This window comes from Benincasa hispida, chromosome 1 (assembly GCF_009727055.1).
Source record: "Benincasa hispida cultivar B227 chromosome 1, ASM972705v1, whole genome shotgun sequence".
Classification (NCBI taxonomy): Eukaryota; Viridiplantae; Streptophyta; class Magnoliopsida; order Cucurbitales; family Cucurbitaceae; genus Benincasa; species Benincasa hispida.
Window position 1 is genome coordinate 35,892,508 of NC_052349.1, and position 13,768 is coordinate 35,906,275.

Consider the following 13,768-nt stretch of genomic DNA (forward strand, 5'->3'; position numbering starts at 1 on the left):
CTGGAAGGTGAATTTGGCAAATATTTTATAAACATGTAATAAATGATTTATTTTATAAAAGAGTTTAATAAATGAAATCAAATATTGTTAAATTATTCAATATAAGTGTCATATTGAGCAAATTTAAAGGACTTAGAAAAAATTCATTAGCCAGAGTTTTAACTAAGTATAATAAAATCCTAATAAAATATTAGAATACTTTAATGGGAGGAAGTTGGTATATATGATATATCAAATTTCAGCTTTCACGTCCTCAAGAGTTCACACCGCGAGATCCATGCTCAGCTTCGTGTCACCCTAGGAGCGGCCTCTCTTCGAAGAGTATTTGCATGGGTCAATAACAAGGTGAATGGGGAAAGTATTCATAGTAAGTGGGAGAGGGACATGTGTCAACGTATCCCACGGGTTCCTCTATTAGGTTACACCGTGAGATTCCTATGGTCCAGCTGCTTATCTTCCTAGAGTGACCATCCCTTTGGAGGGCCTCATCATAAGGGTCGAAACAATGCAAACTCCAGCAAGTGATAGAATTTCTTAGGTTAATCTTGAACAATTGTCTTTCCCTTCGGTAGCCTGTTGAAGCGTACCTTTGGGATCCGAAAATGAGAGGGTCACAGTTATGGGATGAATTAAGTCATTTAATAAATCATTGACCAAAATAGCGGTAGCCAAAAACTATAGCAATAAAAGTTATTCTAGTATTAGTAATTAGCTGAGATTGTCTCAATTCAGAGGAGGAGTAGTTGATCAACCTTCGGTGGCTATTGCTCTAAACCTCTGAAGTATCATTGCAATAACTTAAATCGATAGTTTAATTAAGGTTCTTTGACTAAATATGTTTTTGCTAAAATGATTGGATAATTAAGTAATGGGTTATGACAAAGATAACTAATAAGGTCAATTGATTGTTATATGTTTCAACATGTCTTCCACAATCATATCTTTGCTTAAAAATGAGAAATTAACCAGTGAAAACTGTTGGGAATATCCTAAAACTCGCAGTTCGTAAATATTATAAACATATTTTATTTATCTATAAAAGTATTAAGTATTTCATTCAATATATTGTTATTGTTATTATATTCTATTATAAAAATCCAATAAACAAATTCATGGCTTTAATATGAATACTTTAACTTTATGTTTAGTATATAGCAGAAATGGTCTATAAGTATATGGATGAGATTAGGTACCTCATCCTGGTAACACTATTGGATGCGGCCCACTTTGTATACTGATGCAAATGATGTGATCCTAAAATCATTCATGTGGAGACATGTGAGGGGGGGCATCCTATGCAAAAGATGTTTGCATAAATCGGACATCGAAATAGTCACTTTTCCTTACAACGATCGTTTACTGTTAAAACTTACTATTTCAAATTCGATGACCTAGGTTAACACGATCTTAATCCTGAGTTAACTATGAACTTCTGTTTATTCGGGACAATTCTTTGATCTGCATGGGCGAAAGTAAACCAACAACACTACTCAATAAGCCTCTCATTTTGGGGATAAGACCAGATAGATAACTAAGATCATAGTCCAGCAAGATGGAATTTATTCCTACCTGATTTAGGGTTAGCAGATAGGTTTTTAGTTGGATTGATTCCTTGTCTTGAACAACGGGGCCTCACCCTTTCATGATCGAGAGAGCCATGGTTTATTAGTTGGACTATAAACCAATTGTTCAAAAGAGATTCAATGAGAGCTTAAGGAGCAAGATGTATTTACAGGGGTAAAACGTAATTTTGACCTGTTTTTGTTTGGGTTTAAGCATTATTGAGTCATGTATTTGTTTGGGTTGCAGAAGTAGTTGGAGTTTCATTACCTTTTAATATTTCGACAGGTGCATTCTTGGTCTCCTGTGGGAGTGAGAGCAAATCATTTATGCTGAAAGAAGGAAGTTCCTCTAGCTTGGTCTTTGCTTCTGTAGAATTTGAAGAAGTGTCATCATCTTCAGTTGTACTGATGACGAGGCACAAAATAGTTTCGACTGGAAAACTCTTTGAAGATAAGTCTTTTAAAGTTATTGGTTGTCAAGGTTGAGGAAGCTCTTCACTTTCTTTGATGAATAGTCGAAGTCTTCTCGTATTCTTCCTTGCTTTTCTTTTTTGAGACTTACTCTCCCTTTTATAGTATCGATACGAATGGGATTCTTTCTGAACGAAATTTGTTTATAGCTCTTTCGACGAGTTACCAACGTCCATTCTTTAGCTGCATATTTCGCTCACTCTTCTTTTTCTAGGAAATCAACCTTCTGGAAGTCTGTCTTTCGTGAGGCCTCTAGTGAAGATTATATAATAACAGACTCGAGAGATCCAAATTGGATTAAACTCCCTGTTGCAGATAGTTGAATATCAGGATGGATCGTTACTGCGGCGTGATTTGTTTGCACCACATCATTAAGGTCTAGCTCAATCTTTTTTTTCTTGAGCTAACTTCAAAATTAACTCCTTCAGTTCAAAACACTTTTCTACTAGATGACTGACAACTCGATGATAATTGCAATAATTGGGATTATTTACTCTCCTCATTTCTGTAGGTCGTTTACATTCAGGAAGTTCAATGAATTGTTTCTCGAGTAACTGCTCCAACATATTAGGCAGATCATAATCTGGAAATGGGTAGAATTTTTCTTGTTTCTCTTTCAACGTGGGTGTCTTTTCTTGCCCTCATCTTGGCGTTTCTCATTCTTTTTCTCCTTGGAGATAAACTTTAAAGGGGTCGTATTAACGACCATAGTTTCTTTAGTAGAACCCTTCGATACCTTCTGGATGCTCTTCACTTTTTTCTTTTCTTTCTTTACTTCTAGGACCAGTAAATTGTTTCTCCCTCTATTAGCAATACTTAGCTCCATATCATGAGCTCGAGTTGTCAATTATTCAAAGGTATGGGGTTTTGTCCCTTACAGGATCTACAAAAGTTCCCAATACGTTCCTTGAGTGCACATTTCCACTACTGACGGTTTAGTTAACCTATCTTTGCAACAAAGGCTTAATGCTCTCCAGAGATTGATGTAGTCAATGATCGACTCACCTTTTCGTTGTTTGTTGGCGGTGAGCACTATCATGCTGATGATACAGCTTGTTCTATAGAAGCAGTTTAGGAATTTTCTTTCAAGTTATTCGCAACTATCAATAGTTTCAGGTTCAAGGTCTGTGTAACAGTCGAAGGCATTTCCTTTCAGAGTTCGAACGAACTATTTGACCATTAAATCTCCTCATGTAACGGAATTTTCACATATTTCGATGAAATGAGTAACGTGTTGCTTTAGGTTATTCTTTCCATAAAACTATTAGAATTTGGGTGGTTGGTATCCACTTGGCATCCTTAGATTTTCAATCTTCTTTGTATACGAATTAGAATATAAGAGGGAAGTCTAAGTAGGTCCACCATATTGAGCCTTGATAGAATTGGCAATCATCTCCTGCAATTGCTGAACAGACAGCGAAGCAATTGACATTGAAGTTCGTGGTTGACCTTCTTGTAGAACAGTCTTCCCCTTGTCATAATTCATGGCTACAGATGTATGACTTGAGTCAGCAGCACCACGACTCTTGATATGATGCTCGAGGAATGCAATTTCATAATCCTTTTCTTCGACTGCCTTCATCAGCATGTTAACTTTCTTTTCGAGTTCAATCATCCTTTCTTCACTTGTTCCCACGTTGGCCATCATGACTGACATTATATTTGGATATGATGCTTCTTCACTTGATTGTTCAAAAGGCAAAGTATGCTTATGGACTGCAGGACTTTCTTTAATGACAACTTCGTCTTGTAGTTATTTTGAAATCCGTTCCCATATGTTCCTTGCAATCTTAAAGGGTGATAGCTTTTCAAATTGCTAAATCCCCTTAGAGTTACTGCAAGTAATTGGTCTTTTGTGGATATCGCTTGAAGTTTTGGGAGCATTATTTCTAGATGTCATGACTTCTTTAAGTAGATTGTATTGTAGAGAAAGAGATGAAAGGTAGAGATGGTCCGATGTCAAACTGTTCACATGAGATTTCTAGAGAAATTTAACTCGTGGAATTTTGTATTGATTTCAGTATAGTAAAGTGGATACAATCTCTAACATTTGATCCTTTTTTGTCTTCTCTAACACAAGGGATAAAGCTTAAATTTTCTAAATCTTCAATCTTCAAGGAGTTGCTCTAAACTTCAATCTTCTGGAATTCAAGAAAGTTTTAATCTTCCAAGTCTTTAATCTTCAGAAGGTTGTGATCTTAAGATCGATTTGAGTTCGATCTTTTAGAATTCAAGGAAGTTTTAATCTTCCAAGTCTTCAATCTTCAGAAGACGGTAATCTTGAGAGTAATCAGAACTTTAAAATCTTAAGAACTTTAGAGTTTTAGTCTTGATGTCTAGAGCTTCAGCACTTTCTTGCCAATTTTTCAAGATCCTCCAAATGAAAGGGCAAGGCCTTCATTTATAGAGGACTTCCATGGGTTTTAGGTGGGTTTAGGTCCTATTTGCCTTTGGACTTTCGGGCTTGGGCTCAACTACTTTATAGGTTTGGGCTAAAGTTGGGCTTAGGCCCAATCTCTTTTCTTCGACCCAATTTTTCCATCATGGGCTTGAATTAGGTCAGATTTTGGACCCAATCAATTTTAAATACTCGATCTGGTTCAATTTATGATTCAAAGCCCAATCCAACAACCAATCATATTTATCTATTGTGGTCTAAATTTTATGGACGTTGAAGTTGATAAGCCCATTATTGTAATCAAATGGTGAGATGAAAGTCAGGTGGCATTTTGTAATAAATTTCTTCTCCAACATGCTCAACTCACAAAATACCTCTCATTCTCATTTCAAGGAGAGTGTGTCGAAAGGTCTATAGAATTCTTTAAGGTGATCATGTGCGCTTCCCAAAACCAAAATACTTGGTTGGAAGATTATTTGTGATATTTTGCCAACCACTAATAGTTTATTAAAAAAAAGGAATTTCTTCCAACTCGGGTGCCATTTTGTAGGACTCATTTGGAAACAACTTGTCATCTGATGTGAAAGTGCAAAATTAGGAAAAACATATGAAAGTGATATTCCATCTTTAATGTGAATGTATTTGCCTTGAGCAGGAGTTGTTGGTTGTTACTTGATTATCGAGACTATTTGCCGAAGATCAATAGGAAAGATGATTTTGGCAAAACTATTACAACATTGGGTAGCTTTTGGTGCTATCAAAACGATATTCATTTCCATAATACTCAGGTAGATGTCAAATTTAGTTGAGAAAGATTTTGAGATTTATGAGGATAAAAGAGTTGACTTCCTTTCTAAGAGGACTTTGATTTCCAACTTGTCCATCAACTATTGAGAGTTGCTGACCACGAGGTTCTAGAAACTCAACATCGACACTATTTGATTAACGTTTTGTCAAAACATGTTAGATTATTGTAATGAAAATGACAATTTGATTATTGGGAGGTGCAACTTCATCTCGTCTTATATTTAAGAGATGTGGAATGAGAAAAAAAAAAATCGTTGGATGGTTTGGATTCTAAATCTCTTGAAGTTATCTCGTTGATGAATCAATCATAGTATGATTTGTTGGAGGTTAATTATTTTATGGAGGAGCTAGCCAACTTGGTTCATATTTCTTCTTTTCCTAAAATTAGGAGTAGAAAGTTGCCCATGACCTAGCAATTTGTCATCGTCTTCTTGGTCGTCGGTGTTTAGTTGTCGGTGGTTTCTGGTTTTACTTATCTCAGTTTCAAAAATACAAATAATAAAAGATTAAAAGAAAAGAAAAATCTAACCCACACAAACACATGCACATTTGTATTGCAAATTCTTCCAAAATCAAATATTGATTTTGATCCACAAAAACTCTCGCACACTTTACATCCAAAGCTAAATCCTTCCACACTACCCAAAAAAAGAAAAAACTTGATAATTATGAAATGAATCAAGCGTTGGAAGAAGAAATAATGGATGAAATTTTGTCAAGAGCTTGGAGAGCCTCTTTCATGGTAGGTCTCTTTTGAGGCAAAAAACTAACACAGCTAAACCCTAATCTAAAAATCCCCATTACTGCCTCTTCTTTCCCTTCAACTTCCCCTCTAATCGCCAAATCCACCATCTTCTTAATCCTCCCCTCCTCTTCAACGCCGCTTAATTCCCTCTCCGTCCCAATTTTCCCGCTCAGAAGCTCCACCAGAATCACTCCGAACGAGTACACGTCCCATTTAGGGCTCGGTTTCACATTCTTCAGCGATTCCGGCGCTTGGTACGCCGATCCCAGGCTCACCGACGGGCTTCCGCCGTTGCCCTCTTGGTGCTCGCGATTCGGCGTGGATCTGTGGCTGCCGAAGTTCCGGCCAGAACTGGAGCCGATTGCGATTTTGGATCTGCCGGAGAGGAGCTTGTCCAGGCCGAGATCGGCGATTAAGGGCTCCGTTTCGGCGTTCAAGAGGATGTTGGAAGTCTTGAGATTTCCATGGATGTGCTTCTTGTCGTGGATGAAGGCCAGTCCTCTGGCGATTCCTCTCGCGATTTTCACTCGGGTTTCAAATGATAGATGGCTCTGGGAAGAAGACGACGAACTCGGTTTTCCTGAAATTAAAATAATAATATTATTCTTGGGGAAATTGATTTGTTTATTAAATAAAAATATTATATTTAAGTAAATTGGACCTTTTTTTTTTTTTTTGCATTATCAACATTTCATAATACATGGTTATAATTGTTTATTATATAAGAAAATTGGACTCTTTTAGTTGATATCACAAAATCTCATATCTCATGTGACTTGTAAAATAGGAATTTTGTTGTTTCAATGTGGTTTGGTGTAGAAATTAGTGTACATTTAAAAATATATATTTTTTAGAATGAAGTATACCTCTTCAAGTAAATATAACTACATAATAATTATAATTTACGAAAGATCGAAAGTTCAAATTTCTAAATATATGTCAAAATGAGTATAGTTCAACTGACATAGTATTTGTATATCAACTTTCAAATAAGAAGTTCAATTATCATTCCACATATTGTAGGAAAAAAAACTCCTAACAATTAACATACACTTGGTTTTTACCACTAAAAAAAGTATAGCAAATATAGAATTCAATCCACTACCGAAGAAAATGTATCAACTTAATTATAATTCATTTAGTGAAGACAAATATTCTCATTAAAAAAAATTAATGTTCAAATTTCTCACCCATATTACTAAAATGGTCTATTAAAAAATGATTTAATAAGCCACCATTCACAAATAAATAAATAAATAAATAAATAGAAAAATTTTATAGAAAAAAAATAATAAAAGAATTAGAGATTTAAATCTCTAAACACCTATTTGTTGTATCAAAAGAAATAAAGAATATTCATCATCATTCAAAGAGACTCCATAAATTGAAATTATGAATGACATGACAAGAAGTTCGTCCCACTCATTGGACATTAATGATCATGATTGAAATAATCAAATCAAAGATATGACTTAAATTCTATAAGATTTAATTAAAAAAGGATGAGAGATTCCAAGATTGGTATGAATAATTAAATAATAGTGAACAAAAACATTACAAAGACCAAAGTTGTCACGGGTTAAAGTTCTAAATTAGTACAAAAAAAAAGCCAAAAGAAATCATGTTTGAATAATATTGGAAATTTTGCTTTTTAGTCAAAGAAATATGCTCTAATTAACCTTACTACTAATCATACACTTTTTGCTTTTACTTTTTTTGGATTTACTCAGATTTTATTATATGCAAAAAAAATAAAATAAAATAAAAAAATTAGGTTTTAAACTTTTTTTTTTCTTTTTGTTTTATTTTAGTCTACCACCTTTCATTTTTTCCCCCCACCTATTCTTAAAGTTTCTATAAAAATTATTATATTGTTTTTGTTAATTGTTTATTAATTATTTCTATAAAAATCAATTTAAATTTATTTGAAATCTAATACCTTTACTAGGTAACTATAAAACAAAGGAAAATGCCTAGGTTAGGTTTCTATTGGTTGTTGGAAAAAAAAGTATGATGTTTCAGAATTTAAGAATCCTAAGTATATTTAAACCTAAAATCTAATATGAAAATCCAACTTGTTAGAAACAAGATTAACAACCAAAATTTGAAACACAGAATGTTATTTAGATAATAGTCAAGTTTAGTTTAATATATATATAATATATATATGAAAGAACTATGTAGGTTTGGAAATTTATGAATAATTCTAAGAATGATGAAGATGTTCGATGAGTAAATGAAAAAAGAAATTACGAGCATACACACGAGTAATTAAGACCACAATTAATAACCATTATACATTTTATATTTTTAAATGTCTAATAAATTAAATATATAAATACTATTTCCAATGTATGAGCTTATTTATTTTATTATCTTATCAGTATTTCCAAAATTCAAACCAAGTTAATTTAAAAAGATAAGTTTTGGTATTTTAAATTTGTGAAAAACTATAGTAAATATATATATATATATAGAGTAAGAAAACAAAAATAATTTTCAAATATAGAAAATTTAAAAAAAAATCATTATCTGACACTTTTTTTTTTTTTTTTTTTGTAAAATTTCACATTTTTGGTGTCTTATTGACATGTTTGTATTGCATTCAATAAAGAGCAATACTAGATTTGATAGTTGGGCGAAATTATTATTTTTTTAATAAATTGCGAAAGAAATTAGAAATTAATTAATTAGTTCAAGAAAAGTAGGAAAATTTTTATATATAAAAAAAATGTCAAACTACTTATAAAAATAACAAAAAAAAATACTATAGACTTCTATTAGTGTCTATTAGTGATAGAATTTTATCAGTTCCTATTATTGATAAAGACTTATATCCACCTCTATATGTATTTTGAATTAAAATGTCAAAAATTTGAATCTCTTTCTAAAATATGAAATTTAAAAGGTTATTGTTGTCTTTTTCACCCAATTATAGGGCAACCAATTTCATAGTAAATTATTATATTTTAGAACTATAAATATAGAAATGAAAATAAGAAGAAAAAAATTTGATGAACAGAGGCGCATGGTAGAGAAAAGAGGGAGTGAGAGCTAAAATAAGCAGAAAACTTACTGTGAAGAGAGGTTGCAAGGCAGCCATTAGAGACATAATCATAGATGATGAGCTTCTCATCTTCTCCCCAAAAGAAGCCTCGAATTTTCACCAAATTTTGATGTCGAAGCTTAGCAATGCCTCTCACTTGGCTCTCAAAATCCCTCAATCTCTCCACACTAACGTCGCCGATCCTTCTGACGGCGAACGCCGTGCCGTCCTCCAGCACCGCCTTGTACACGATGCTCCCACCGCTTGCTCCAAGTATATATGCCGATGCCTTTAATAGAGTCTCCAATTCCAGCTCTGTTTCTCCGTTAACGGTCACCAGCACGCCGTTTTTCTTACTGTCTCTGTTCTCTCCACCGTGGGTTGTTCCGGGTTTCTCTCTCGGTTCTTCGCCGTCGGAAGAACTCGTCGCCTCCGATGTCTCATCTCCTTTGTTGGCTAAACAGAATAATACTGATGAGGGTTTTTTATGGTTATTTTGAGGGTCTTGTTCTGAGTCAATCGGCGGCTTCTTCTCGGCGGATTTAGGGGTTTTGGAATTGGGGTTTTTTCGTTTCCGGTGGTGGTAGACATAGAGAATCACGACGGCGAGAATGGCGATTCCGGCGATGTCCCCGACGGCTATTGCAGCTATTGTGATGGGTTTCATGGGGTTTTGAGGCTGAGGAGTTTGTGTCCCGTTTGGACCTCCGGGGGACTGTGTTGCTGGAACAGAGCCGATTGTTTTGGGTATGGCGGCGATTGCTGGAGAAGAAGATGAAGTTTCAGAAACATTTGGGGGAGTTGTGAGTGAAGAAGGAATTGAACAGAGTTGCTTCAATGGCTTCCCACAGAGATCTTCATTTCCGGCGAACGCCTCTGTTTTCTGGTTAAGCAGAGCAATCGTCTGAGGAATTGCTCCGGTGAGATTATTGAAAGAAAGATCCATAGTTGCATTCACCGGAATTCTCTTGGCGAAATCCAGCGGAATGGGACTCGAAATTTTATTGTACGAGAAGTTCAAATACGACAGTTTCTCCCCACCAAAATCCGCCGGCAAGGACCCATTGAACAAATTGGAAGACAGATCCAAAACTTCAACCGAACTAAAATTCCCCGGAATCTCTCCGGTGAAGTAATTACTCCTCAGAGAAACAACAGTGAGATTCTTCAGAGCAGTGAGATTTCCCGGCACTTTTCCAGCCAACGCATTATCAGAGAGATTCAAAACCTGAAGACTCTTCAAACCCCCAATATCCGCCGGCAACTCCCCGGAGATAACGTTGTTGGAAAGAGAGAGAATCTGAAGCTCCGAAGCGTTAAAAATAGAAACAGGGAGAGACCCATTAAAGAAATTACCGGAAAGATCGAGAAGACGAAGGTGTTCGATCCTTCCAAGCTCATCAGGAATGGAACCCAGAAGCTGGCTGCCAGGTAGGGAGAGAGCAGTAACTCTGAGGAAATCCGACCATCCGCCGCCATAGCCTCGGAGGTCGGTGCAGGTAACTCCACGCCAGGAACAGGGAGTATCGTCGTAAACATTCCAATTAGCGAAAACAGACAAAGGATCGGCGAGAATGGAGCGTTTGAGAGAAATCAAGAGAATGGCATCGCTGTTGAGAGCAAAACAGGGGGAAAAGAAAGTGAAGGTGGAAAACAGAGCCAGAAATTGCCATGGTTTGTTGGTGTGAATCATGATTTTGAGTTCTAAAACAAAATCATATTGAGTGGGAGGAAGAAGAAGGAAAGAGACCCACTGAAGTTAACAGAGAGAGAGAGAGAGAGAGAGAATGGATGGAGGAATCTTGAAAATGGAGTAAGGGGCAGGAAAGTGTGAGTGAAACAGTCACAGTGATGAGGATGAGTAATTTGGAAAACAGAGAGAGAGAATGAGAGAATCTTGTGTGTGAAAAGGCCAAAAGGACATAGAGAAATGAAACTGTAAGGTTGATGCTGCACATAACTCCAGCTTCACTCAATGCCATTCTTCTTCTTCTTTACCAATGCCCATTGCCTTCTCTCTAGGGCTCAAATCATAGAACCATCAACTTCTTAATACCTAGCCTAAACTATAATTAACTAATTAATTACTTAATTGAATCTCGGATGTATTCATCTTTTTATTTATTTTTTAATCTACCTAATTGTTCGATTTTTGTCTTCAAAGTGAGCATAACTTAACTAATATAAAACTTGTATCAATGCTCTTTATTTCAATGATAGATCTAATATTCAGGATACGCTCAAATATTGCTCATACAAATATGTTTTTTAGTTCTGTCATTTGTTTCAAACTTATAATCTTATTCTTTCAAAAATTGAGATATTACACTTGACTTTTCATAAATATTTTAAAATTAAATTCGCAATATAAATTCTTTCAAATTTTAAATGAAATTCGAACGATGTATCATTGATTTATGATAGTGTGGCAATTTGATTTTTTCTTTTAGATCACCATCATCACACCATTTTAGATCTCAATTTTGTTAGAAATTAGAAAATAAAATAAAATACTTCGCAATGATAGTCTTAAAACATTTATAAAACATTAAGAGTAATATTGCAATGGTATATAATATTTTTTAAACAAATGACAAAGCTAAGTACTGTTCTTTATAATTTAGAGTTGTAGTTGTAGTGGTGTTTTTTTTGTTAAGTTCGAGAATATGTGGTATGTTGGAGTTCGAGACTTGACCTTTTTATTAAAAAAAGCAAACATAGCAAAGAAATACAACCACCACAAACAACCACACTTAAAGTCCCTAGAAGAGGAAGAAAAATAATAGAAAAATATCTTTTCAGATTAAATAGCAACTTTGAGAGGAGACTAACCGTTTCGAGAGGAGATTTCGAGAGAAGATTTAATCTCCTCTCGAAGAATATGACAAAAATGAACAATATTAAAAGTGTTTGAAACCAAAAAAATCTCCAACAAGGACTTCAATCTCAATAAAAGAAAAATCTTTCCTATTCAAAGACTCGATAACATTCAACATTGATTCAATGTTAATGGGAGAATTTAGCTCTTAGGATTAGAAAAGACGTCTTAATATGTCAAACTATGTTCAAGTTGGTGCATTATGATTATAATTGTGTGGTTATCATAAGTGGAGCCATATAATTTGAAGGAGGATAAAACTTTACCCTCACCTTGAGGAGTACAAGATTGGTTCATGTCTAAGTTCAAAATTTGACATGACTAAGGTCTCGTTTAGTAACAATTTGAATTTTGTTTTTTTTTTTTTTAAATTAAGTATATAAACACTACTTCCACCTTCAAGTTTCTTACTTTTTAATCTACTTTTTACCAATGATTTAAAAAACTAAGCCAATTTTTTAAAACTAAAAAAAGTAACTTTCAAAAACTTATTATTGTTTTTGAAATTTGGCTAAAAATTCATTTACATTATTGTAAGAAATTAGGAGAAAAAAGGCTTAATTTTAATGAATAAAAACAAAAAACGAAATGGTTACTATAATTATTGAAGTCTTTATATAAAACAATGATATTTATTATATTTATTCCTTAATATTTTAATGATTACACTTTAAGGTGAAAATTTCTTTTATAAAAGTAAATAATTGCAAATATCTTTTTTCAAAAAGTTCAACAAAATCTAACTTCTCTTTTGATTTAACAATTATAAATGGAAAATAAACGATCAACCTTGGAAATAATAATGGACTAAATCATACATAATAAAAGGTAAAAAAACCTATATATAGTTGTATAAATTTTGATGGGGACAAATTAATGAAAAATCTTATAATTTTAATTATTGTATATATTTTTTTCAATTTAACTAAGTATTTTTCAAGTTTCCAAACAATCATCATTTCAAATGTACTTTTTTTTTTTTAATAAATATCAAATGTGCTTTTGGAATTAGAAAAAGAATACTCTTTTAATTATAAAAATTGAAAATGCAATCTTTGGCTACAACTTGTAAGAAGGTCTTTTAAATAATCTTTGTACTATCATTTTCAAGTATTTGAGATGATAATAGATAGAGATTAAAAAAAAAAAAAAAAAAAAAAAACTGTCACCCACCTCTTCATTTTTATTTATTTATTTTACTTAGACAACAAAATAGATATTAAATAGGTAAATGTAACATTTCCACCCACAGTAAAAATCTTCAGCCAAATTAAAATAATATGGCACATTTACTTTTTTACTTTTTTTATTAGTGTCATTATTATTATTATTATTATTATTATTATTTTGAAAGAATCACAATTTATTTCACTATGTTACACCCATTTTTATATTGAATTTCAATTTCATCCGGTTCCACTTTCAAGCTTGAAAAATGTTTCAATTTTTTCCTTTGATAAGTTTTCATTTGAAAAATCCTTTTAAAAAAAGAGTATATTCTCTTATGCTTTTTTTAAATTATAAGACGTATAGATGGTACAAAATTAATAACATCTAAAAGAAATAAGATATCAGAGTTAAGCTTTTGTTAAAATTTGAGTTCACACAATGTTATTCAATAGTTAATTAGTGCATTGGTCTAATTTAAATTGAAAAAAAGTTGATATTTATTAAGTTAGTGAGCTTACGAACCTATAATTTTCATGTCGATAATACAAATTTTATGTCAACTTATTTTAACACCAATTAAATACTTTATTATTCAATGAAAATTTATAAATTATATCGTACTTTATCAAAATAGACATAAGAATGGAAAATCAATCAACATTATTTTTTCAAGATTACTTATTAGTCTTAA

The 13,768-nt window shown here is 33.2% G+C and overlaps 1 protein-coding gene across 1 annotated transcript; it reads right to left on the reverse strand.

The window, feature by feature from the left end:
* Positions 1-5,763: 5,763 nt before the first annotated feature.
* LOC120084864 (receptor protein kinase-like protein At4g34220) lies at positions 5,764-11,152 on the reverse strand. The gene is made up of 2 exons (XM_039040679.1): positions 9,060-11,152; positions 5,764-6,563 (listed from the first exon to the last, which is right to left on the reverse strand). Exons 1-2 carry the CDS (start codon positions 10,720-10,722, stop codon positions 5,917-5,919), a joined length of 2,310 nt encoding a protein of 769 aa, XP_038896607.1. The 5' UTR covers positions 10,723-11,152; the 3' UTR covers positions 5,764-5,916.
* Between the last annotated feature and the right edge of the window lie 2,616 nt (positions 11,153-13,768).

Coding starts and splice junctions, on each gene's coding strand:
- LOC120084864 (XM_039040679.1), bottom strand. CDS start 10,722: ATGATTCACACCAACAAACCATGGCAATTTCTGGCTCTGTTTTCCACC. Junction 6,564..9,059: donor CCTTGCAACCTCTCTTCACA/GTAAGTTTTCTG, acceptor TTTTAATTTCAG/GAAAACCGAGTTCGTCGTCT.